Source organism: Oryctolagus cuniculus, chromosome 7 (assembly GCF_051225735.1).
Source record: "Oryctolagus cuniculus isolate XC-2025 breed Fujian yellow rabbit chromosome 7, ASM5122573v1, whole genome shotgun sequence".
NCBI classification, from domain to species: Eukaryota; Metazoa; Chordata; class Mammalia; order Lagomorpha; family Leporidae; genus Oryctolagus; species Oryctolagus cuniculus.
This window is the reverse complement of record NC_142873.1, coordinates 60679075-60703448: the sequence shown is the minus strand read 5'-3', so window position 1 is coordinate 60703448 and position 24374 is coordinate 60679075. Positions and strand designations below refer to the sequence as shown.

At 61.2% G+C, this 24374-nt stretch overlaps 1 protein-coding gene and 1 long non-coding RNA gene across 5 annotated transcripts in view; one reads left to right on the top strand and one right to left on the bottom strand.

The window, feature by feature from the left end:
- Nucleotides 1–3124: 3124 nt before the first annotated feature.
- Nucleotides 3125–4574, bottom strand: LOC103350100 (uncharacterized). The gene is made up of 2 exons (XR_011390534.2): nt 3814–4574; nt 3125–3466 (listed from the first exon to the last, which is right to left on the bottom strand). It is a non-coding gene; the product is annotated as an uncharacterized LOC103350100 (long non-coding RNA).
- A 175-nt stretch (nt 4575–4749) lies between these two features.
- KCNC4 (potassium voltage-gated channel subfamily C member 4) overlaps nt 4750–24374 on the top strand; it is a 71924-nt gene continuing 52299 nt past the window's right edge. Inside the window, exons 1-4 of one of the 4 annotated variants that reach the window (XM_051857413.3) lie at nt 6027–6849; nt 16629–17565; nt 19343–19546; nt 21573–21887. In XM_051857413.3, the coding sequence (XP_051713373.2) occupies nt 6163–6849; nt 16629–17565; nt 19343–19546; nt 21573–21742 (1998 nt within the window). In that variant the 5' untranslated portion in view covers nt 6027–6162 and the 3' untranslated portion in view covers nt 21743–21887. Of the gene's footprint in view, nt 6850–16628; nt 17566–19342; nt 19547–21572; nt 21888–24374 lie in introns of those variants that run through there. The other 3 variants (XM_008264717.5, XM_051857414.3, XM_089337002.1) reach the window with 3 other exon arrangements.

Below are 24374 nucleotides of genomic sequence, written 5' to 3'. Positions count from 1 at the left end.
TCCATAATACATGTTTTCCACGAATCTCCTGAAGATCGCTTGCAAAACAATCGGAGAACCTGAGGCCCAGAGCGGGGAAGAGAGCTACACAGAACCCCAACAACCAAGCAGTGGGGAGCTGGGGCCAAAACCCGGCTTCCTGACTCCCAGCCCAGGGCACTTCTGCCACTCCACAGAGGACTCACAGAAGGGGCTCCACCCCCTCCCTGGGCCACGTTAACTCCACGCATCCAGCATGAGTCCAGTATCTGGGTGGGGGCCCAGGATGGCGCTAGGCAGCAAGAATGTGCAAAGAAGGGTCAGGTTAGGCAGGGGAGCGTTGTAGTCTGACCTGGAGTGCCCCCCGCAGGCACGGTCAGGGCAGGCGGTCGCACTGCTGCTGTTTTGGCCACCGGTATCCCTGGGGGTGGGGCGGGGAAACACCCAGGAGATGGGGAGAAGACCGTCTGTCCCCCAGTCACAAACAACCCATTAGGAAAGCTCCACCACAGGCCCAGCGCCAGATTCAGGGCAGAAAGACTCGGTGGGTGTGGCCCTCGGGCCCTCTTCCTCCAGGCTGGCAGGAGTCTCGCTCCTTCCGCCCTGCCCAGGGCTGATGCAAGCCAGGCAGGACCCCGGGCTCTGTGAGTAGCAGAGAGGAGCTGGAGCTTGGCCACTTCCCCCTTCCCCAGGACACTGCTGGAGGGCACCAGGGCCAACTGCACAGGAGTGAGCCACTTTTTCTGGAAGTTAGCCTAGGTGGGAGGAGTCTGCACTTGTCTAGACAGAGACATGTTGGTGCCGAGGGGTCTGGCCAGCCGGGTGCCCAGCTGACCCATGTTTGGGGGCTGTGGGACACTCCCTGGACCCAGCAGTCTTGAGCAAGGTGGCCTCTGGGGGTCCCCTGAGCTGGCTGTGGTTCTGTGGTTCCCAGGCACTCTGTTCTACATGTGGAGGCCGTGTGGGCTCCCATATCATCATCTGTCTTTGGCCCGATCCCAGCCCCAGCTCAGTCTCCCACAGTTCGCTGCACGTGTGCAGGCCTGAAACTCCTCGGGGAGAATGTGCCTGTGAGCTGGCACTCAGGTCCCGTCCAGCACTATGACTCCAAGTCTCTGCTTTATGAAGCCCTGAGTTCCAGCAGGGCCAGAGCTTGGGTTCTGTACCCTTCTAGTATCTTCTGTGTCAGAGCAGACCCATCAAAGATCATCTCTGGGGGCTGGTGCTGTGGCTTAGCAGGTAAAGCCACCGCCTGCAGTGCCGGCATCCCATATGGGCTATGGTTGAGTCTGTGCTGCTCCACGTCTGATCCAGCTCTCTGCTGTGGCCTGAGAAAGCAGTGGAAGATGGCCCAAGTCCTTGGGCCCCTGCACCTACATGGGAGACCTGGAGGAGGCTCCTGGCTCATGGCTTCTGATCAGCACAGCCCTGGCTATTGCGCCCGCCTGGGGTATGAACCAGTGGATGCAAGACTTCTCTCTCTGCCTCTGCCTCTCTGTAATTCTGCCTTTCAAATAAGTCAATCAAATTTTTTTAAAGACCATCTCTGGTGTTGCCCAGGGCTCCCAATACAATTTCTCTGGGATTGTCACAGCAACCCAGGCCTGCCTTCAGCCTGTGGCAGCACGGCTCTCCCTGATCTCCCCAAGGCCTCGACTGCTTTGGGCTGCTTGGCTTTCCCCAAGGGCCCTCCCAGGAAGGCTCCCACATTGGATTGGAGCCTGCAAGTCTCACAGGCTGCTTGGGGGTGGCAGTGAGAGGCAGGATAAAATGAGCTGATAAGCAAACTGGAGCCTCCAGCCCTCTTTGCTGTCCCTTCTCTTCCCCCTCCATGAGAGAAAAGGCCCCATCACCCTCCACCCCTGTGATGTCTGATAAAGCAACTCAATTAACTGGGGCTGGGAGGGAGCAGGGCATGATGGGAAAGGATGCTGGCTCCTTGGCCCAGGGACCTGCAGGAGGTGGGGGGGGGGGTTTGGTCCCTGGCAAGGGCTGGAAGGCCAAAAGTGGGGACAAGAGGACCAAAGGATAGCACTTTGCCTTGGGAGCCATGGAGCCTGTTCCTAAGCTCAAGGCCCTCCAAAGCAGGTGTGTCCCAAAGAAGGAAGGGGGAGGACAGACCCTGTCCCCTCAAAGAGCTGAGCCCACATAAATCCCCCAGAGGGGAAAATGAAGGGTAAGTGGCTTTACTTTCAGGCCGCCAGTGTCACAGTGGCAGGATCGGCCTCAGCACTCAGAGGGTGGGGTCCCTATCTGAGGGTCTCCAGAAAGGCTCAGGTGCTTGGCATTGTTGCTCCCTGTCCCCCACCCCAGCATCTCTCTGGAATCAAACATTGCCCTGTCTCCCACTCCCCTGGCCATATCCCTGGGGGGAAGAGGGGAAGCCCATCGTAGCTGATACCTTGGTGTGAACTGGTTCCCAGACAGGTGTTTGTCGCTACAGCCAGAAGGCACCAGGGCACCCAGGAGAGGAAGGTGGAGACAAGGTGAAAAGGGTTCGAAGAAGCAGCTCAGGAACTGTGGCTGCCTGTGGCCTTGGCTGAGCTCGTGAAGTTACCGAGGTCTTGAAGGAATGGAGGAGGAGAGAGGAGGCAGAACTCCTCTCAGCCTGGGAGCCCTGGGCTGGGGGAGGTATCCCTGGCCCCAGAACCAGCAGCAAACCCAGAGTCAGGACCCAGACCAGCCCCTTTCTCCTCCCCATCACAGCCCAGAGCCAGGCCCTCCGCACACCACCAGGGGGCAGCACCCTCCCACCCACAGCAGGCAGGAGGCCCTCCTTCCTGGGCTGGTTGTTTTAGGGGGATAGCATGACCTCACAGACACAGAACTGATGCAGACAAGCCCATGATGCCCACCACAGCACACCGACGCCCTGAGCCAGCCTCAGAAGGCCCAGGTGACTCGTTAGCCCCGAGCGCTTCGGCAAGCAGGGAGGCTTCTCCCCTCTCCTCTTGGTGCACCATTACCCCACTGCCCCTCCCAGCCTGGGTCCTCCGACTTCCCTCCCTCCCTCCCTTCCCTCTTTTCCCTCCTGGCCTCCTTTCCTCCTCCCCGACAGCTTCTCCATCCACCCGTTCCCCAGGTGCTCATCGCCGTCCACAAGTACAGCACACTAGCAGCCGGGCGGACGGATGCGGAGGGAGGGTCTGTCTTGTTGCTGATGTATTTCCGGTGCCTGTGTAGTAGGTATTCAATAAATATGCATTGAGTGAACAAATGAGTCAGGTGTGGGATTCCCCCTCCATTTTTCCCCTCTCTCAGGATGACAGGCCAGCCAGTCTGAATGGAGAGCAGGGGAGAGACCCCCAGGGGGGTCGCTGGGACTTGTCCAGAGGAGACTTTAAGGCTATCATAACAGTGCATGCTTCAGTACCCTTGGCGGGGTTCTGTCAGCCACTGTCCAGCTTCCAGCCAGTCCTTGGGTATCTTCTTCCCAGCGGAATTTGGGATCTTTCTTTGTACTGCAGCAAACTCCAAGCCTGTGACTCTGAAAAGCAGACATCAGCTCCAGGAAGTGGGGAGGACTGGACACAAGGGGTCCCAGCAACACATGTGTTTCTGACCACAGTCCAAAATGATACCCCTACCCTTCCTGCTTGTTAGTACAGCTCATCAAAGATCATCATTATTTTGGCTTTCTGACCTCATTAACGATGAGATTGGTGCTTGTAAAAGTTCTGTGCATTTGCAACAGGCTTTAGACCTTTCCCGAGAGTACACATAGCCCCCATCTTGGATACCGAGGTACTGTCTAATTTGGAAATCAGGGCATGCCCTGGTGTCCAGGGCAGGTGTGTCAGTTACATTGCATTTCCGCCTTCAAATCTTCCTTACCTCATCCAGATAGACATGGAAGCAGCCTGGAGCTGTTAACAATTTTTAAAGATGCTGAAGACATTCTGGACTTTAAAAAAATGAATCTGGAAATTGCTCTTGGGCCAGGGCCAGTGCAGTCAGGCCGGTGCCTAATGTCTTGGGCATGGCAGCTTCTCAATCACTTAGCAAACAGGTTTCTTGGAGGCAGGCACTGTGGGAGCTATGAAATGAAAAAGCAGCCTGAGGCCTGGAGGAACTCGGGGTCAGCGAGGGAAAGAGGAGACAAACAGGCAAAGTCAAGTCGTAATGAGTGGAGCAGTGCTGGATCTGGGAGGGGGGTCCCAGGGCAATGCTGGATCCGGGAGGGGGCCCTAGGGCAATACTAGTTGCGGGAGGGGGCTGCAGGGCAGGAAAGGGCACTTTGCACGCTGTCCCCAGGACTACTATGAACCAGGAACAGCTGCAGCCTAAGGGTCTTCTCCAGGGCCACCTGCCCCACACCCTGTAACATCTTTCACCATGGACAGCGCCACAGCTGCGGTGTCTTCCACCTAGCCCAGGAGCTGCTTCACTGCCCAAGGCTACCGTCTCCCATTCCACCGCGGGGATTTTGGTGGCTCTGAGCCTCGAAGGGTTCAACCGGAACTCCAACGTGCTGGATGGAGGCACAGTGGTCAGGAGGCCCCACCAGGATCTGTCTCCTCGAGGCACCAACTCTCCACGCTCCCGGCTCCCCGGCCTCCAGTCATCCGCAATGAAACGGCAACAATGCAACCAGCCTGGCGGGGAGGGCGCAGCACAAAGAAGCGGGTGCAGGTTAGAGGTTAGAGGTCGAGAACGCCTCGGTGTCGCCCGGGCTGCAGTGGGAGGAGCTGCGGGCTAGGGGAGGCGGGGAGCGGGGCCGAGCCGGGCGGGAGGGGATGGGTTCGGAGGCGCGCAGGGGGCGGCGCTCCCGGCCGGGCACTGGCGGCGAGCAGGTTACGCGCCTCGGCGGGGTTCGGCTCAGCGGAGGAAGGCTGAGCTCGGCCACCCGGGCCCTGCAGCAAGCCAGGTCGGCTCCGCGCTGCACCCGTGCCACCCCTCCCGGCGGAGGGCGCTCCCAGGCGAGGCGGGGCTGGGAGGAAAAGGCGCCACTGGAGCGTGGCATCCGCTGCCATCGCCGGAGGGAGACGGAGAGCCCCTTGATCCCCAGCCCGGCGGCGCCGAGGCGCCCCCTCCGAAGACCACCTCACGCCCGCCCCCTGCTGCGAGCCAAGGCCGGCGCCCCGCCCGGAGATGGGCCGACGCGTAGATGGCGTGGCTCCCAGCGCAGCCAGATCGCAGGAGCCGGGCGCCGGGGCGCTGCGCTGAGCCTCCCGTTTTGCGTGGCCCGGGAAGCCCGCAGGTGTCCTTGGCCGCCCGGCCGCCGCCCGAGGAACTCCCTCGCCGGTGCCCAGAGCCCTGCTCCCGGGAGCGGCCCCGCCTCCCAGGCTCGGCGCCGCGCAGGACGCCCCGTCTGAGGCCCCCCCGCCCCAGCGCGGCCCCCGCAGCGCTGCGCCCAGCCCCGCGCAGCTCCCCGCCGCGGACGCAGGACCCGAGGCTCGCTCCTGCGGGCGCGCTTGTTTTCCTGCTGCCGCCTCGCCCTGCGCAGCCCCCGCCCGCCGGTCCGCCGCGCTCCGCGCAGCCCCGCCCGGCATCCGTGCCCTCCGCTGGATTTATGAATGGGGGGAAGAGGCCACATGCCGCCGCCGCCGCCTCGTGTTGACCGCACGCAGCCCGGGCCCGAGGAGCTCCGGCTGCCGTGAGAGCGTCGGCCGGCCCCGGCAGCCGCCCGGAGGACTTGTTGCTGCTGCGCTGCCGCTGCCGCCGCCGCGGGGAAATCGGCCGCTCCCGGGGCTCGGCGCGGTCTGGGAGCCGGACGGTGGCCCGCGTGAGTGTGAGCAGGCGCGCGCCCCGGACCCTCGCGGTGCGCCGGGACTGTGCGCTTTTCTGTCTTCCGGAGGGGTGGGGGGGCGTGTCCCCAGGCCCCTGTGTCTGCGTGTCCCGTCCTAGCCCGGGAGCGTGTTTGTGCTGGACCGGACCTCCCCGGGCCCCTTGCTGGGGTCCTCGGCTCTCCTGTCCTGCCTCCCTCCCCGGCGCTGCCCGCCCAAACCCCAACCACCTGTGCACCGGAGAAACCCAACTCCTCCCGCTCCGCGCCCCGGAGGGAGGGGGGGAGGCAGGGGCAGGGCCACGCCGCAGAGGGGGCCGCCGCCGCCTGCCGCCGCCGCCTCCTCCTCCTCCTCCTCCTCCTCGTCTCCTCCCCCTCCCCGGTCTGACGCTGCCTCCTCGGGAAGGGTGTTTGGAGGGCAGCGGCCGCCCCAAGCCGGAGCCCCCGCAGCGCTTCTTATGATCAGCTCGGTGTGTGTCTCCTCCTACCGCGGGCGCAAGTCGGGGAACAAGCCTCCGTCCAAAACATGTCTGAAGGAGGAGATGGCCAAGGGCGAGGCGTCGGAGAAGATCGTCATCAACGTGGGTGGCACGCGACATGAGACCTACCGCAGCACCCTGCGCACCCTGCCGGGCACCCGCCTCGCCTGGCTGGCCGATCCCGACGGCGGGGGCCGGCCCGAGTCCGAGGGCGGCGGTGCGGGCAGCAGCGGCAGCAGCGGGGGCGGGGGCTGCGAGTTCTTTTTCGACCGGCACCCGGGCGTCTTCGCCTACGTGCTCAACTACTACCGCACGGGCAAGCTGCACTGTCCCGCCGACGTGTGCGGGCCGCTCTTTGAAGAGGAGCTCACCTTCTGGGGCATCGACGAGACCGACGTGGAGCCCTGCTGCTGGATGACCTACCGGCAGCACCGCGACGCCGAGGAGGCGCTGGACATCTTCGAGAGTCCGGACGCAGGCGGCGGCGGCGGCGGCGGCGCGGGGCCCGGCGACGAGGCCGGCGACGACGAGCGCGAGCTGGCCCTGCAGCGCCTGGGCGCCCACGAGGGAGGCGCGGGCCCGGGCACCGGGTCCGGGGGCTGCCGTGGCTGGCAGCCTCGCATGTGGGCACTCTTTGAGGACCCCTACTCCTCCCGGGCAGCCAGGGTGAGTGGAGGGACCGAGTGGAGGGAGGGGGCGCGTGGCGTGGTGGGTAGGGGCAGAGAGGGCCGGGGTGGGCCTGACTCTGCTCCCTGCACGCCCCATCCGGACGGGGCACGCACTTGGCCCGGATCCAGCTGCCTGCCTTGCCGCATCCCCTCGCAGTGAGTGGGCTGCCCCCCAGTCCAGCTCTTACAACCCTTTCCTTGGTCTGCCCAGGCCACCATAGGGGCCCGCAGTCCTGGGGAGCTGGAAGTTGCCCTCCTTCTGCTGGGCTGAGGGAGGGAAACCAGAGTGCTTTGTGGGACCTGTGGGCGCACAAGGCCGCTGTGCATTTGAGAGAAGGGGCATAGGCTTCAGTAACCAGCAGCGCAGTAGGCAGAGTGCAGATCAGAAGCTAAGACCTCTGTCCAGTGCTCTGAGAGGCCCTGTTTCTTCCAGGGAACATGCCTGCCCCTTGGGCTTTCTGCTGGCTCACCTGCAATGGCCTGGCCTCAGCTGGGATGAGGGGCGAGTTAGACAGGAATAGCCCCCAGTGTTCTCTGCCCTTCCTGCTCCCACAGCCAGTGGCCAGCCACAGGCTTCCTGGTGGTGTTGTCTTCCTGCTGCAGCACAAATTGGCTTTCCAGAAAGCCCTGGTTCAGGTTACTGCTTGAAGTGGAAGTATTGGGGGGGGGTGGGGGCATAGATTGACGTAGGCAGGATCTAGTGCCCCCCCCCAAGTTAACCCACTTTCCCTTAAGCCCTCTAGGTGGCAGGGGGCTGTGGGGGATGACACCTCATTTTGTTTGGGCAGCTGAAAACCATCCTTAAAGATGGCCAGAGAGCCTAGTGTCCAATCTCACGGCCGGCAACGTGTAGGAGCAGGGTCTGCCTGGGAAACAGAAGAGAGTATTGTGATTTGTGGAGTCTGGGGACTGCTGCTTGCTGTGGAAAGTGGTCATCCCTGTGGCATCCCAGGTTCTCATGTCAACGGATCTCAGAGTCCTGCCTCATCCTGAGCCCTCCCCGGTGCCCAGTGTGCCAGCCTCCTCCTGGGCCTGGGAGGAAAAGTTCCACTTCCCCACCCAGGGGAGGGAGAGTGGGGAATGAGGCTGCAGGGAGAGGCACCTCCTGCCTGGGAGAGAAGGGAGGAGCAGAGCTCTCGGGGGCCCGTGGCACGACCGGCGAGGGCTGTGGGCAGCCACTAGAAGGCAGGATCTTTTCCAGGACTGAGAGCGAAGCTAGGGCCACCTGCCTTGATTTCTGGCTTTGCAGCCCTGACGCCAGCTCAGAAGGGGCCGGCACAGCAACGCTTCTGGCATGTGGCTCCGGAGAGTTCCATGGGCTTCTCATCTAGTTTGCTAACCCTGCTAGAGTGGGTTCTTGGCTGTGCGCAGCAGCGGGGATAGCCCAGATTCTCAAAGTTGCAGGGCCGGGGAGGCTTATTAGGCTTGATAGAGATGTGGAAAGGGGGCCCAGTAGGGAGGCAGGGATAGGAGGAGGCGGTTGGGGGAGCTGGGCCCTGTTTCTGAGCATTCTGGCATCTCATGGGACTTTTCACTTGCTCGGCACTTCCCTTGGGGATTCCCAAGGGCTGTACTCTCAAGGAGCTTATTTTCCGTTCAACTCACTGCAGAGTTGGCCCAGCCAGGGGGCCTGTTTGAGGGAGCTGGGAGCCTGGTCCGCTCCTTGGCGTCCAGGAAGCCAAGAGGCAGGCCCTCTTGACATGGAATTTTATCAGCCTGGGCATTCCTGCTGAGGTTTGTTCTTCCATTTCCCCAGTGGAGAAACCAGGATCCAGAGACATTTGGTTTCCTGCCAGAGACACGTACCCAATAGCAAAGCCAGCCAACCACTCCCTTCTCGCCCCAGGAGCCTGGTAATATGGATGGGAGCAGCTGTCTGGAGCTCTGGCCGGCATGTGTGCCCAAACAGGACTTGCCTACTGCAAAGGCCCCAGCTGCTCTTGGGACACCCAAGTGAGAATTCATGAGTCTTAAAATTTAATGGATAGCTGCTACCTGCTGAGCACCCTGTGTGGGTACTCTGCTGTGTATACTTTATACTGCTTTCTAATCGTCTCTGTAAATTAAAGAGAGGCCCATTATCCCAGGCTGGTATCCCCATTTAACAGATGGATAGTGCGAGAGGCCCCTCTCAGTCTCTTGCTCCCTCCTGGGATGACCAGGACGGACACTTCCCTGTTTTCAGGTATCTTGATTCTGCCCTGAGATGTGTTCTGCGCTTCTGCGCCTCTTGTGGATGGTGACAGGAACCCCAGGAGCAGTTGGGGACATCAGAAGGGACACTGAACTCTGTTCCTCCTCCAGGCCTGAGGGCACAGTGCTCCCTGCCCTCCCTCTATACTGTCCCCAGAGCGGTAACACTGCCCTTCCCCGTCCCAGCCCCGATGCCCTGGGTGTAAGCGCCTCTCTTCCCTCCCTCCCAGTTGCTGCCTCCCTGGAAGGGGCCTGAAGCACTGCGGGGTGGGTGGGCCTGCTTCGGACATCACCCGGAAGGCAAATGAGGGCAAAAGAGCAGCGCCGCACCCCGAGGCGTCTCCGCATGCAGCAGCCCAGGAATTTGAGCGGGTTGTTGTGACAGGAGCCCAACAGACTTACGCAAGGTGCACTGAGCTCATTTGGAGGGCCTGTTGCCTAGCTACGGGCCGGGCGAGAGCTGCTCCCGCATCAGGCAGCCTCCTGGGCTGTCCAGGTCATGCACCCCTGCTCCCTCTGCTGCGGCCCGGCCGTGGGCAGCTGCCGCCGTGGTTCTGGGTCTGGGTCTGTGGCCTCTCCCCACCTGCTGACTGTCCGCTGCATGGGCAGAGTAAGGGACAGCAGGGGCTGGCAGCACCTGCCTCTCTAGGATGTTCCTTGTCTGAGATCAGATAGCAGGAGGCCCGATGAATGCTCCTCGGGGCACAACCCTGCCTCCAGCCGGCCTCCCTGGCTCCCTGGTGTGGATCGTGTCCCCTCTCCTTGGGTAGAAGCACTTCCTGGCTGGGCTTTCCCACAGTCTCTCTCCCAAGGTGACCTCCAGACTCCCTGCTGCTCCGGGAGCACAATGAGAGCCAGGCTTTCACCTTTACTAAGTACCTGCTGCATGTCAGGTGCTCCTCCTCTGCTCTCCTCCACCGCCTGCCTCCTCAGTTGACAGATAAGGAAACTGAGGCACGGAGAGGCTTGCACAGCTGGGGTTGGGACCAGGGTCCAAACCCAAGTGCTTTGTGTCCACCTCTGACTCCGGAGAGCTTCCTCACTGGCCAGCTTCCCACTGTGCCCGTCTCTCAGCCCCTTGCTCACTGCCCCTCCCTCTGCAATGACCTGAGCCAAACCTCTCCCTGTCTTCACTGTGGAACCTCCCATAGGAAGAAAGAAGGGAGACAAGACCAGGTTCCTCGTGGGCCGGCAGAGACAGAGCCAAGGCCTTCTAGGAAAGAAATGCACAGCTCCTTGTCCTACCTGCTCCAAGGTCCTTTGCTTCTCTGGTCCAGGCATTGCCTGGGGCCTAGCCAGGTGGTGCTCACCGCTGGCTTTGGAGCTGGGGCCAGGACTTGCTGATCCACGCCTTCTGAGCTAAGATGAGGCAGGTTCCTGAGCCCACGAGGGCTGTGCCCCAGCCTCCCCGGCCCCTCCAGAGTGTAGTGCCCCCCCCGCCCCAGGGAAGCCCCTCCTCCTCCTTCCTGAGGCCACGACCTGGGCAGACCCTGCCCTCAGGGAACCTTCCCGCTTCCTCCTGGATTTGTTGTGTGTTTTCCTCTCCTGTTCTGAACAGACCAACACTTGCCTCTGAACATCTTGTCTCTGGATGATGAGGTGTTTGTGTTTGTCACCGTTTGGGGAGGGGTGTGTGATGGGGGAAGGGGGTAAAAGACACTTGGGCTATTTTGGAGAGTAGGGGAGCGAGCAGGCAGCCGCAGAGTCGGGCGGGGACAGCTTGGGGTGCTGACAGGAACACGCTTGGCTCCTCCTTGTTCTCTGGGTGCAACCAGGCTGCCAGGGCTCCTGCCAGTCCACTGCTGGGCATTCTTAGGGGGCGGGGGTGGTCCCCCAGGCCCTGGTAGGGGTCTTCATTGGGAAGTGGGTTTGATCCACCCTGGACAGCAGCAGAAGTCCTGGGAGTGCCCTCCAGCTCGGGTCTGATAACCCCTCCTCATGGTGGAGGCTCACCAAGGCTGGGAGAGGGGGCTGGCAGTCACCCTGGCCAGGCAGTCAGCATGTCCCGAGCACGTACTGCATGCTGGATGCCATGTTGGAGTTGGAAGTGGTCCCTCTTCCCGAACAGAGCCAGGTGGTTGGCAGTGGAAGGAACTCAGGTGATGAGAAACAGCACCTTAACAAAGATGGACCCCGAGAGGGGCCGCAATAGTCATGAAAAGTGAAGTCCGATGGGAGGTGAGAGCAGAGCGTAGTGTCTCGCCCCTGTGCAGGGCAGCAGCAGCGAGGACCCGGGAGCTGAGCCGGCTGGGAATGATTTTTAGGAGTCAGGTTATACATACATACATACATACATACATACATAAAATTGCAGTGTGGGTAGTATTAAGCCAGGCAGAGTTAGGGAAAGGGAGAGATTCCTGGCCAGAAGATCAGGCTGCACAGAGCTAGGACAGTACGGGACATGGTGGGGTTCCATCTGAGTGGGTGGTGGGTACTGGGGCGGTGATCTGGGCTGCGCGTATCCCTTCTAGGGGTGAGATTTCTCCTCTCCAGGCAGCAGCCCAGCAGCCTTCAGAGGCCCTGTGTGCCAGCTGGGCAGAGAGGGAGCACAGGGAGGGGCTGGCCCTGGACCCTGGACCCAGAGGGGCCTGGCTCAGGGTGGGAGAGCCAGATGCTGTCCCTGGGGAATCCCGTGGAGGGGATCTGGGCCTCGGTGCCGGCCATCACCCTGGAGCCCAGGTCCAGCTCCGAGACACCTTCCTCTGCACACCTGCTCCTTTCTTGCCCCCACCCCACCCCAAGTCACCCCACTGCCTTTCCAGCCTCGCCCAGGCACCAGAGTCTCCCTTCCCCACAAGCCTCAGCCCCTCACCCCACCCCCACAGATCTTCCTCTGCAAGTGTCTTTGGCTGGCTGTGTTCTCGATTTTCCCTTCTCCTACACTTCGTCCTTAATATAGGTTTTGGGGAATGAGTCTCCTTATGTTTATCGTCCATCTGTCTCCCTGGCCCTCTTTCCTTGGGCTCCCCTCCCCTGCCCCCGCCAATTGTATTCGACTCCCTGTGATCGGTGTCTGTCCCCGCTGCCCTGGACCCAGCCAGTGTGCCAGATCCCGAGACACTCTCGGCTCGGAGCTCAGTTGCACAGAATCCTTTCTTTTCATCCTCAGAACAACCCAAGAAGGCAGACACTATTTGAATTTTTTTTTATTTGTTTGAAAAGTAGAAAGAGAGAGGGAGAGAAAGACAGAGACAGGGAGGTTTCCCGTCTGCTTTTCACTCTCTAGGATACATCCAACACCTGGGGCTGGGCCAGACTGAAGCTAGGAGCCCAAGATTCAATCTGGGTCTGCCACGTGGGTGGTAGCGACCCAACTAGTTGAGCCATCACCTGCTGTGTCCCAGGGCGTGCATTAGCACGAAGCTGGAATTGGAAGTGGAGCCAAGGCACTCTGATAAGGGATGAGTGCGTCCCAAACAGTAGTTAGCTGCTTGGCCAACCCCTTGGCCTGATACTCCTTTTTATCTCAAGCACCAGGCACACGATGGCCTCAGGGCCTTTGCACCATCTGTTCCTTTTGCCCCTTGGACTTGTCACTGTGGTCTTTTTTTTTTTTTTTTAAGAGATGACACTTTTTTTTAAAAGGATTTATTTATTTATTTGAAAGTCAGAGTTACACAGAGAGAAGGAGAGGCAGAGAGAAAGAGGGAGAGAGATCTTCCATTTGCTGCCTCACTCTCCAAATGGCCCTGGTTGGGCCAGGCCAAAGCCAGGAGTCAGGAACTTCTTCCAGGTCTCCCACATGGGTACAGGGGCCCGAGCACTTGAACCATCTGCTGCTGCTTTCCCTGGTTCATGAACAGGGAGCTGGATGGGAAGTGGAGCAGCCAAGACTCACACCTGTGCTCTTATGGGATGCTGGTGTCGCAGGCTGCAGTTTTACCCAGGACGCCACAGTGCTAGCTGCCACTATAGTCCCACCTGGGTGTTCTGCATGACGTAGCTGCCCTACACCCTCGTGTCTCCTTTTTCTCTCCAAAACTCACACCCTTTGACATACTGTGTATTTTACCTTTTTTGTTGCCATTCTGCCTGCCCTAGAATATAAGGTGCAAGGGGCAGGACTTTTGTCTGTACTTATCCTCCTTTTCCCAGCACCATGTCTGGCACACAGTAGGTGCTCAATTTTCTGCTTCATAAATGAAAATCCTAAGGCTCAGAGAGGCTTAAGCCACTCACCAGGGCAATGAGTAGCAGAAGTGTGTGTGAAATCACGTTTGCACAAGGATAGCCCTAGGGTGTGTTGGGGGAGGGTAATGGAGCCCACCCACCAGCCGAAACGTGCACCTTTGGAGGGGGATGGTTCCCAATAGGACACACTCAGGTGGCCCGTGTGTGTGTGTGTGTGTGTGTGTGTTGGGGGGCTCCAGGGGAGCAGGACTCTGAGAGGAGGGGTGCTGTCTGGCACGGAGGCCAGGCGCCTCCTGTGCAGGTGCTGAGACCCTCCCGCACCCTCCTGGCGGGAGGAGAGGAGCCGCTCACGCTGGCTGTGTTCTGCTTGGGCAGCTGTGACTTCCAGCAGAGACCAGGCCTGTGTCCTCGTGCAGTGGTGAGGACTGACAGCGCCGGCCAAGGCACTCACTCGTCCCTGGGTCTCAGCCTCTTTACCCGTATGGCAGCAGAAAGGGGCGGTGGGGGTGGGGGTGGGGGCGCTGCGTGCTTTTCCGAGTCTCTTCACTTCTAATCTCACACTGAGATTTTGGCTGTAGATCCAGCTGCATGCAGGGCCTCCCCATCAAGCACTTCCTGGGTGCCACATGGGTGTTCACTGATCCCCCGCAGTACTGCCCACTCGATACATCCAGCAAATAGACATGCAGGGCCCCTGTCTACCTGAACCCCCGGCAGGGTGTTGTAGCTGCAGTCCCCGCCTCTCTGGGCTCCTGTCTGTCCTGGGCAGCTCCCATCCCAGTCAAGGGAGCTGTGAGAAAGGCAGCAGTCAGAATCCCCGCCCAGAGGGGAGAGCGAGGGGAACGCACCGGTCACAAGCATGGTCAGCCACCAGGGAAGGGTTCCGTCTAGAGAGTAACTTCGAGAGGAAAGGAGTCACTTGGACCCTGGAAGGGAACCTGGAACCTTGGGAGCCACGCGGTACAATCAGGATCCTTGGTCTCCCCTGGCTGGGCCCCAGCTCTGTCTCTGCAGGGGGTGCGTTCTCCCTGGGCCTGGCTGGCACCTGCTGCCCAGCCCTGGGGAGGCCCCACTGAGGTTCTGTCGGAGAGTTGTGGGGCTTCCTCGCTTGTTCTGTTGGGGGCCCAAGCAGAATGATTTCTGAGCTGAGTTAGGAGACCTGGCTCCAGTTTGATCCTGGGACATTCCCTGCCCTCTCCCGTGCCTCTGTTTCCCCAGAAAAACACACCCAGGCGGCCACCCTTTACCTGCCCTCATCCTCTGTGAGGGTGGAGCAGGGAGGAAGTCCATGCCTGGGCCAGGTGCGGGTTTAGGAAAAGCACACGTGAGCTGTGCGTCGGGGCTGGGAGAAGGGTGTTGTTGGCACCGGTGGCCGAGGAGGGCGGTGAGGCAGGCGGCAGGCTCCTTGGTCCTGCAGCGGGAAGGTGGCTTGGGCTGCACCGGCCCCTCCCGCTCCGCTCCTCGTGCTCAGCCCCTTGGCAGTGCTTCCTGCTCTTGTTTTTCCAAGTCACTAATTACCCGCGTGCTTGGGCTCCCAGGTGGGCCAGCTCTCCTGGCCAGCTTCTCCTCGGAGAGCGAGCGGTGTGCTTACCGTGCGTCCTGGTAGAACCAGGGTGTGCTGCTCTCACTCCCCCCACCCCAGCCCAACCCCTCAGCTGCCTGGGGCAGTGGGTGGTGTTCCCAAGAGGTGATTTTCCCAGCTCCTCTCTGGACTGCTGCCGAGAGCCCACAAGCGGGAGCCATTTGCCTAAGATCACTCATATCAGCTTGTGCTGTTGTGGCAGCCCAATTCCCAGGGGAGGATAGTTGAGGCCAGAAAAGGAACTTGAAATTTATACCTGCAGTGGAGAGAAGCAGGCAGGAGGAGCTCTGGGTAGAGTTGTCAGCCATTCCAGTGGGGTTGGCTTCCTTCCCCTGGCCTGTGAAGGTATCCTGCCCTGGGCAGTGATGAAAGCAGCAGCAACCAGGGAAGGTATAACCTTTTGAGTTCAAAAGTAGTTTTCACTCATTCAGGCTGTGTGACCCGAGGCAGGTGTGTGCCTCTCTGATCCTCAGCTCTTCTTGCGTGAAGTAGCATGATAAGGCCCGCCCCAACCCCGGGCTCTGGGATGACTGGAGGCCATGAGCACACAGGCCCACCCAGGGTGACCCCTGACGAACGGTCACACGCAGAGGTCCCTCGTCAGACCTGCCCCTGCCTAGAAGCCCCCGAGGGCCTGCTGCCTGCTCTCTTCCCTGATCTCCCGGGGTCTCCAGTGGGCTTTGGCAGCACTGAGAGCAAGGTGTGCCCTCCCCTCACTGGTCTGTTCCCAGGGCAGGTCTGGGTCCTTGTTGGACAGAGGCTAGGGTCACAGCCAGGTGACCACTGGACAGGGCAGATGGGGGGAACCGGCATCATATGTCACTCATCTGCCTGTGGCGGCTCAGCCCTCTGCTCAGGGAGACAGCTCCGTCCTGCCCAACAGACAGGACAGGCAGCCACGGGTGGGGGTGGGAGTGGGGATGGGACCCCGGCAACAGCGTCGTGCTGGTGGTGAATGGCATGGCATGAATAACAGATGAGGGCTCCGTAATTGGTGTTATTACACATGCGTCTCATCTCCATTCATAATGATGGGACACTTGAGCCCAGCGCTCCTCGGTGAGCGCGGCTGTCATCAGTCTAGCTGAGAGCCCAGCAGCTGTCAGGATCAGCCGCTGCCTGACGCTCCCGGGTGCTCACACCCGCGGTGCTTTGTCTTGGGAGCCCAGCAGTTTGTGGGAGGGGGCGGCACTGGTTCCCAGCTAGCAGCAAGAGGCTCAGGTGCCTCCCTCGCAGCCCCCGCCTCGGAGCACCCCTCTAAGCAGAGGCCTCCAGAGTTCAATGTGCATCAGAATCACCTGTTCAAACAGTCTGGGGGTGAAGGGGTTCAAATATGCATTTCTAACCAGTTCCCAGGGACCTGTGGCTTCTGGTCCAGGACCTCAGTGTGCGGACCACTTCACCCAAACCTCATCACTCCAGCTGGGCTCTGACAGCCTCACCCGAGAGCTTGTGAGAAGTGCAGAGTCAAAGGCTGAGCCCTGGCCTGCCCCAGTCAGAATCCCATGGGGGCAAGATTCCCAGATGGTCCCTCCGCCCATCACGGCGTGAGAAGCCCAAAGCACCAATGGGCAGCAGAGGCCGGCAGAGCTGTCGGGAGCAGGGCGAGGCAGCCGGGGCTCCCTGACCACTGGCCTCTCACAGGAGCACCTCTGTCTTCTGGGCAGTGTGACAAGGGCTGGGAAGTGTTGACCAGCAGATGGATACAGGCCCTGGGGGGAGGGCGTTCCATTCCACCCCATACTCCATCTCAGTCCCATCTTTCCTGACCTAGCCGATTGCCTGCCTGGTAGCCTATGCACCTGCTCCCTGTGGGGGTCCCTGCCCTGCCAGCTGCCCCTTACTCTGTCTCCTCCCCATTCCCGCAGGTGGTGGCCTTCGCCTCCCTCTTCTTCATCCTGGTCTCCATCACCACCTTCTGCCTGGAGACCCACGAGGCCTTCAACATCGACCGCAACGTGACTGAGATCCACCGGGTGGGGAATATCACCAGCGTGCGCTTCCGCCGGGAGGTGGAGACGGAGCCCATCCTGACCTACATCGAGGGTGTGTGCGTGCTGTGGTTCACTCTGGAGTTCCTGGTGCGCATCGTGTGCTGCCCCGACACCCTGGACTTCGTCAAGAACCTGCTCAACATCATCGACTTCGTGGCCATCCTGCCCTTCTACCTGGAGGTGGGGCTGAGCGGCCTCTCCTCCAAGGCCGCCCGCGACGTGCTGGGCTTCCTGCGCGTCGTGCGCTTCGTGCGCATCCTGCGCATCTTCAAGCTCACGCGCCACTTTGTGGGGCTGCGCGTGCTGGGCCACACCCTGCGCGCCAGCACCAACGAGTTCCTGCTGCTCATCATCTTCCTGGCCCTGGGCGTGCTCATCTTCGCCACCATGATCTACTACGCCGAGCGCATCGGCGCCAGGCCCTCCGACCCGCGGGGCAACGACCACACCGACTTCAAGAACATCCCCATCGGCTTCTGGTGGGCTGTGGTCACCATGACGACCCTGGGCTACGGGGACATGTACCCCAAGACGTGGTCGGGCATGCTGGTGGGGGCGCTGTGTGCGCTGGCCGGCGTGCTCACCATCGCCATGCCGGTGCCTGTCATCGTCAACAACTTTGGCATGTACTACTCCCTGGCCATGGCCAAGCAGAAGCTGCCCAAGAAACGCAAGAAGCATGTGCCGCGGCCGCCCCAGCTCGAGTCGCCCATCTACTGCAAGTCGGAGGAGACCTCGCCCAGGGACAGCACCTACAGCGATGTCAGCCCCCCAGCCCGGGAAGAGGGTGTGGTCGAGAGGAAACGGGCAGGTGAGACCCCTAGTGTGCTTGCCAGGGATCCTCCTCCCTTGGAATAGGGTCCGTGCTCGATGGTGCTGGGCTTCCCTGAGTCTGAGCTGTGCCTTTAAGAGGGCTAAACATTGCAGCCACGCCCCTCCACCCCCGGGGAATGTCTGGGTATGGGGAGTCAGGATCCCACCCAGTGCAGGCTGAGACGCCAGGCACTTGGGGCTGTGTATTAGAAGTCCTGGCCCAGCCACATCTGGGCCATTGGGCTCTGTTTGCTGAGGCCAGTCCCTCACCCTCTCTGGGCATCGATTCCCCCCCACCCCTTAAAATGGGAATGACCTGTCAGTAGCCTGCCCCCTAGACGTCGCTGTGACCCGGTGGGTTTCAGCTGTGAAAGCTCTCTGAGAAGTGGGAGCCACGTTATGGGCTCAGGCACTTTCATGATTAGCCAGAGAGCAGGGCAGCTGTTTCCCCAAGGTGCATCAGCGTGTGAATCACTCCCTCCCAGGGTTCTGAGTCTGGTGTCTTCTTGGCCTAACAAATGTGCTAATGTAACAGCAGTGGGAGGCTGCCTTCTGTTCAGCTCCAGCTCGATGGAGCCCTGGGCTCAGGGTTTGGTGGGGTGGAAGGGAACCGAGGAGGGAGTGGCCCAGCCGGTGCTGGGAAGTGGAGGGAGGTGGAGGAAGCTGGTGTCTGCGTGCTGGTGGGGGAGGGCCTGGGCATCCGAATCCTGTCCTTCGAGGATAGGAAGGGCCAGTCCACGACGGCTCCCCTGCCCTCAAGTCAGGAGACGACGGGAGGAAAGCAGCTCCGTCTCCAGCAGTGTGCAGTGTGGTTAGGGGAGGGGAAAGGCACCCTGAGCGTTCGTTAGGTGTGGACTGGGCTCCTGGGGCAGGTAGATGGAAGTCTCTGGTGTGGGCACGTGTTGGATGCCAGGCCCTCAGGGGACTGGGCTGGGGCCGCTCCTCGGGGAGAGTGGACCTTGTCCTCTTGGGGAGGCGCTGTGGCCTCTTGGACATGCTGGGGCAGACCCCTGTAAGAACTGCACCTGCCGGGCCCCTTCCTCTCCCACCAAAGGGTACCCCCTTCCCGACCCCTGAGTATAAATCTCCCAGAGAGGTTCAACTGTTCTCCTGGCATCCAGACTTAGAGAGAATCCTGGTAAACCAATGCGGCAGTCCTGTGGTGGGCCCCACAGTGTTCGCCCAGCCACCGTGCTGGGGTGCCATCTTCAGCCCAAGCTGTCCCCCTTTCTCCAGGTCCAAGGGCCCAGCTTCCCCTTAGACCTCGAACTTCACAGCAGCAAGGAGCACAGAACAGCACTGCCAGCTGAACTGGAGCCTCTGCCACCCAGTGCCCTCCCTTGCCCCGGGAGACCTGGGGGGTGAGAATGCCATTTACGGCTCAGACTCTGGCGGGGCCCCCTCAGCCCAGCCAGCAGCCATTCTCTGTGGGAATTGCAGACTCATCCAGCGTGAACCTGAGCCAGAGCCAGGGAGGAAGCCGGGGCTGTCACCTGCCTTGGGCTGATCTCGTGGGGGCAGCCCTAGCAGGCAGATTGGGGGCGTCCCAGCTGTAGGGGAGGTGTCGGCCATCACAGCACCCCTGTGGGGAGACCCTAGGCTGAGGCTGGCGGGGGGAATCCACCTTCACTGCCAGCACAGCATTCTGCTCTGGTGACACCCCACCCCTGTGTGTCATTTGGGCGAGCAGCCCCCCGGGTCTGGGACCTGAGAGAGCCAGAGAGCCCCATGAGGATGGCCCAGGCTGAACAGCCTCCCATCTGTCTGTCCCTCAGACTCTAAGCAGAATGGCGACGCCAGTGCGGTGCTGTCGGACGAGGAGGGAGCTGGCCTCACCCAGCCCCTGGCCTCCGCCCCCACCCCCGAGGAGCGCCGGACCCTGCGCCGCTCAGGCACCAGGGACAGAAACAAGAAGGCAGCCGCCTGCTTCCTGCTCAGCGCCGGGGACTATGCCTGTGCCGATGGCAGTGTCCGGAAAGGTATGGCTCCCTGCGCCGGGCAGGTGGGGAGCCCCCACAGAGCACAGACCCCCCAGCCCTCCCCACGGAGCTTCGGCTCCCCACCTCCCCGCAGCCAGTGGCCTCCTTCTCCTCTGCCGTGGATACGCCCCCATTTTTAGAACGGGTACCCCGAGCTCCCAGCCTCAGTTGAGAAAGGCCTCGCATTCCCCAAAGGGTGTTCGGAGCCCTCCCCCAGGTGCCCCTAGGGAGGAGTGGAGCTGGAGGGTTGAGCAGACTCCAGGCCCCCACTGCCCCCTCTGTTTTTATCACCTTCTCTGCTTCTGGTTTCTGCTGCTTCTCTCAGGCTTGCCCAGGTAAGGAGTCCCAGGAGACACCCACCACCTGCGGGAGTCAGGTGCAAAGGCCTCAGAGAGCCCAGCGCGTGCCCATCCCTTCCTTCCCATCCTGTACTGGGTCCTGGGGCCCAGGGTGGCCTGACCTGGGTCTGTAGTCAGCCAGGGTATGACTGTCCTCTGAGACGGAGCCCGAGGGGACCAGGGGCCAGGCGGGCAGCGAGAGAGGGTCCCACCTGGGCAGTGTTGGGAAGGATTTGGCAGTTAAAAGAGCGTGACCCATCAGGGAAGCTGAGGTCCCACCTCCAGGCCCCAAGCCTGCCACAGGGCAGGGCAGAGGTGGGGCAGTGGGGCTGGAGGCCCCTGGTCTGGAAAAGGGGCGAGGAGGGGTCATGGTGTGAGTGAGCGAGGGCCTGTGGTGAGAACCTGGCGTCTGGAGACCAGCTGCTGCTTCTGCCCAGTTTCTGATCACCTTTTGTCCTTGTTTGTCCCTGTGACCTAAGTGCCCGAAGCAACTTGCCTGATAGGATGGGTCTCCACAACAAAGCTCTGTGCAGAGTTCTCTGGCCACTGTCCCCAGACCCCAGCCCCAGCCCCAGCCCCAGCCCCAGCCCCAGATTGGGCTGAGAGAGGCAGGGGTCCTATTTTTGGCAGAAGCAGGAGCTGTGGTCTGGCACCCAGAGGAGGGTGGGTCTCTAGGCACAGAGGGAGTGCACACAGACCTTGGACACTCACCTGTCACCCCCTGCTGCTCCAGTCCTCAGGCCCTGGATGTGCCTCTCTCTCCTGCCTCCCATCCCAAATGTGCCCAGCTCCACCACGTCTGGCTGGAGCCTACTAAGCAGACATTCCAGAATGTGGGGTGTTGGAGACCCCATTTCTTTGTAGGCCTCAAGCAAACAACCAAGTATCCCTGCCTCCTTCCCTGTGCTGTGAGGGGCTCTGTGCAAGTAGAGGTGCAAGTGTGAGGGTGCAATCAGGGGGACCCCAGCTACTGGGAGCAGGCCGTACCTGGGCAAGGGTTGCACGTGTGTGTGCTTGGAGCCGGAAGCCTGTGTCCCACCCCCTATCTCTCTGGGGTGCCCGTGGGGCCCAGCTGCTCTAGTTTCAAGATGCCTCCACGCTGCTTCTTGGCAACAAGCATGCAGCCCAGCCAATTAGAGTGACCTTCGAGAGGGAACAGGTGGGTTGCTGGGAAACAGGCCCTGCTAAGCAAGCACGGCAATGAACAGCGCCAAACTCCCAGTGCACACTCGACAACTTTCCCCATGCCGTCCCAGGCTGCACTTCTCTGCAGCCAGGCTACCTGCAGGACCAGGAGGGAGTGTGCCTGGGGCCTCCTCCAGTCACCAGCCACCAGCCATCAGCCACCAGCACAGAACCTTGTGGCTGCTTGTGTGGCAGAGTGCCAGCTTCCCGGGAGGAAGATGGCAGGTGCTAATTGGCCCTGGAGGCCATGGGGTCTTTATGTAACCAAGCCACGGAGGAGCTGGAGAGGCTGAAGCAGCCCAGGACACAAATGTGCTGAGTGTGGGCCCTGAGGTCTGTCCTCGGGAGTCCAGATGACCCAGAGACTAGGGAGAGTTAGGGAGCCTCTCCCTGGAGTGCCAGCCCCTCCACTCCAGCCCACAACCACCTGCCCCGCAGGGTTCCATGGAGCTGCTCTGTGGAGGAGCTGCACCCCCTGACCCTTGTGCCTTTTCTCCACCAAGGCTGTACCAAGTCCCGGAGTCTAAACAACATAGCCGGAGCGGCTGGAAGCAGTCTGGGGCTGTCTCCACTGGCATCGCGGTACAGCTCGCCCTACCCTCCAAGAAAGCTCTTGCTCTCCCACCCCTTCCCACCCCTCACCAGCCCACCGCCTGGCCACTGTGCCCCTTAGTGACGCCTGGACTCTGTCATACACACACCAACAGGCACACTCACCTGCCTCGTGCCCTTGTCCCTCCTGGGGCCTGTAGGGAGCACAGGAGGCCACCCGTCAGGACAAACTTTGGTCCGAGCCTCTTGTCCACAGCACCCAGCTCTCCAGATTATTCAAGGGGCAGGTGACTTCCAGAGCTGCTCCCCTGTGCTCCACCCTGGCCAAGCTCTTCTGAGCTACAGGTACCAGCACATCCAGGGCCCTGCCTCCCTCTCAGGGTCCCACAGGCCAGCCTGGATGGCCAGGCCCATCCGGGAAAGGTCCATGGTGCACCCAGAACCGCTCAGCCTTGCTGGGCAGCCATGCCTGCATTAATATTTTTAATCACAGCAAATGCACTGACCTGCTTCATGGCCTTTAACCAGTAACCAAACAACCTGTCTGTCTGTCTGTCTGTCCATCCCACGCAGGCAGCGAGCAGGGATAAAGGAAGTTGGACTCCCAGCAGGGCAGTGCCCACAGCAGTGGTGCCCTGGGGGAAGAGGTCTGATGCTTTCCAGCTTGGGCCTGGGGTGCAGGTGGGGCTTCCTAGAGGCGGAGCCTCAGGCTTGGCACAGCCCGGGGCTGGCCACCTAGGCACAGGAGGACCCTTGTCTCTGGGGGGCCCCTGCCTGGATTCAGCGGGTGACAGCCCGCCGCGGTGCCCGGCATCCCATCTGTGCCCCGAGCTGCGGTTTCTCTCGCACTGCTTCCTCTGCTTCCGCGACAGTTCTCCTCCTCTCCAGCTTCCCTCAAACGCCCAGCCTCGCTTCTGAGTCACCTGCCGCTCCCACCCAGCCTCTGCGCTCTGTTTTCCTGCCAGAACCGGAGACTCATCTAATTTCTATAATTAAGTGTATTCATTTACCTAACGAGCCCAGGAGCACAACACGTTTGTGAGTCACGGGCGAGCAGGGTGCACGTTGCGCAGGGGCAGCTGAGGGGAAGTGCCGGCGCACCTGCTCCTGCCAGCCAGCCCCTCCCCCAGCAGGTCCTCCTTGGACCGGGGACTGAGGAGCAACTGAGAACGCCTTGGCCAAGACATTTCCTGTTTTCACCTGATGGGAATTAGACCTGACACCGGGACCGTGTGCCTGGCAATTTTTAGAGTCAGATTATGCAGCCTTGTCGGGGGAGTGACTAAGAAAGGTCCCTGTGTGCTTCTCCCAGGGTGGGCAAAGGCAGGCGTGGGGAGGCAGCCCACAGCAAGGTTGGACTGTCTCATGGGGTTGGGGGCCAGGAGCTTCTCCATCTTGGGCAGACGTGGGAATGTCTCATCTGGAAAGGTCTGTTCACACTGGGCGCTAGGATACCCCAAGCCAGCTGTGATCCATGGCGCCTGCCTCGCCCTCGCCCTCAGGAGGACATGACCCCTGAGAGCCAAGAAGGACTCCAGGGGCGTCAGTGCCACCGCCCTTCATCAGGGGACAGGCCCCTTTAGGTGGCAGGTGGCTGGGGCACGCACCATCTTCACTCACAGCTGAGTGTGAGAGCCCAGCTTCCCCGTGCAGCAGGGCTCCCTGGCACCGAGGTCTGGGGTCTGCCGGGGACACGGGGAGCCAGGTGTGCAGCTGGGCGTGGGTGCCACAGTTTCTCCTCTGACTCGCCGCTCTGGTTCGGGGAGCCGAGCCGGCTATTTCTGTGGCAGCCCTCGAGTTGTCAGGAGCCCAAGTTTCCACGGCACCCACCGCCTCCTTGCCTCTCTTGCCTCCCACGGGGATGGGCATGCTCATGGCACCCCTGCGGTGGGCACAGATGTCCCTGGGCGACACACCCAGCAGTGCCAGGCTGGAGCCCCTGGGGGTCTTGGGAGCTGGGCCCTCACCGTCCCTTCCTGGCTCTGTAGGGGAGACAGGACCCAGCTGATGGGAGGGCTGAGTGGGCTCTCTGTCACCAACTGCACTTCTCTGGCCCTTCCCGGGACCTGGAGGAGGGCAGCGTGAGTCCCGGCATGTGCCTCATGCTCTACGCTGGCAGGTGGCAGCCTGCATAGGCCCCAGGCACCCCACTAGGCCTTAGGCCTCGCTCCTCGGGAGAAGGCTGTCTCCTACCCACGGTCTGAGAGTGCAGCTTGCTTTCCCTCACTTGGACTTAGACTTGGGCTTGGTCCTGCCCCCGTTGCTTTGGCTTTTAGATGCCTTCCCTGCAGCTGGGCCTTGGCCACTTCCCTCAGAGCAGGCAAGCAGCCAGGTGGGAGTTTTGAAACCTGCCTTCCAGCCCAGCCTGTACCAGGGTTCCTGCCAGCCCCGAGGTTGCTCCCCAGCCCCTGAAGCTTCTGAGAGGAAGGACTGAGAGGGAAGTGACTTTCTCCTGGAGCCAGGGCTCACGAGGGTCAGAGGGGAGGTCGCCCTGCTGCACCCCTGATGGGTCAGATAGGGAGAGTCCAGAGAGAGCCCTCCCCAATGCTCAGAGATCCCTGAGGGCAGACGTTCGAGAGAAAGCAGCCTACTGCTGTTCCCTCCCTAGAATGGGCTTTAAGCCCACCACAGCTATCCAGGACCTCCTGGGAGCCCAGGGGCCTCGGAGTTGGGTACTGTCGAGGTTCCTTCCTGACTAGTCGGTGTTAGGAGCACAGGGCAAGGCCACAGCTCTCTGCTTGTCGTCAGGACAA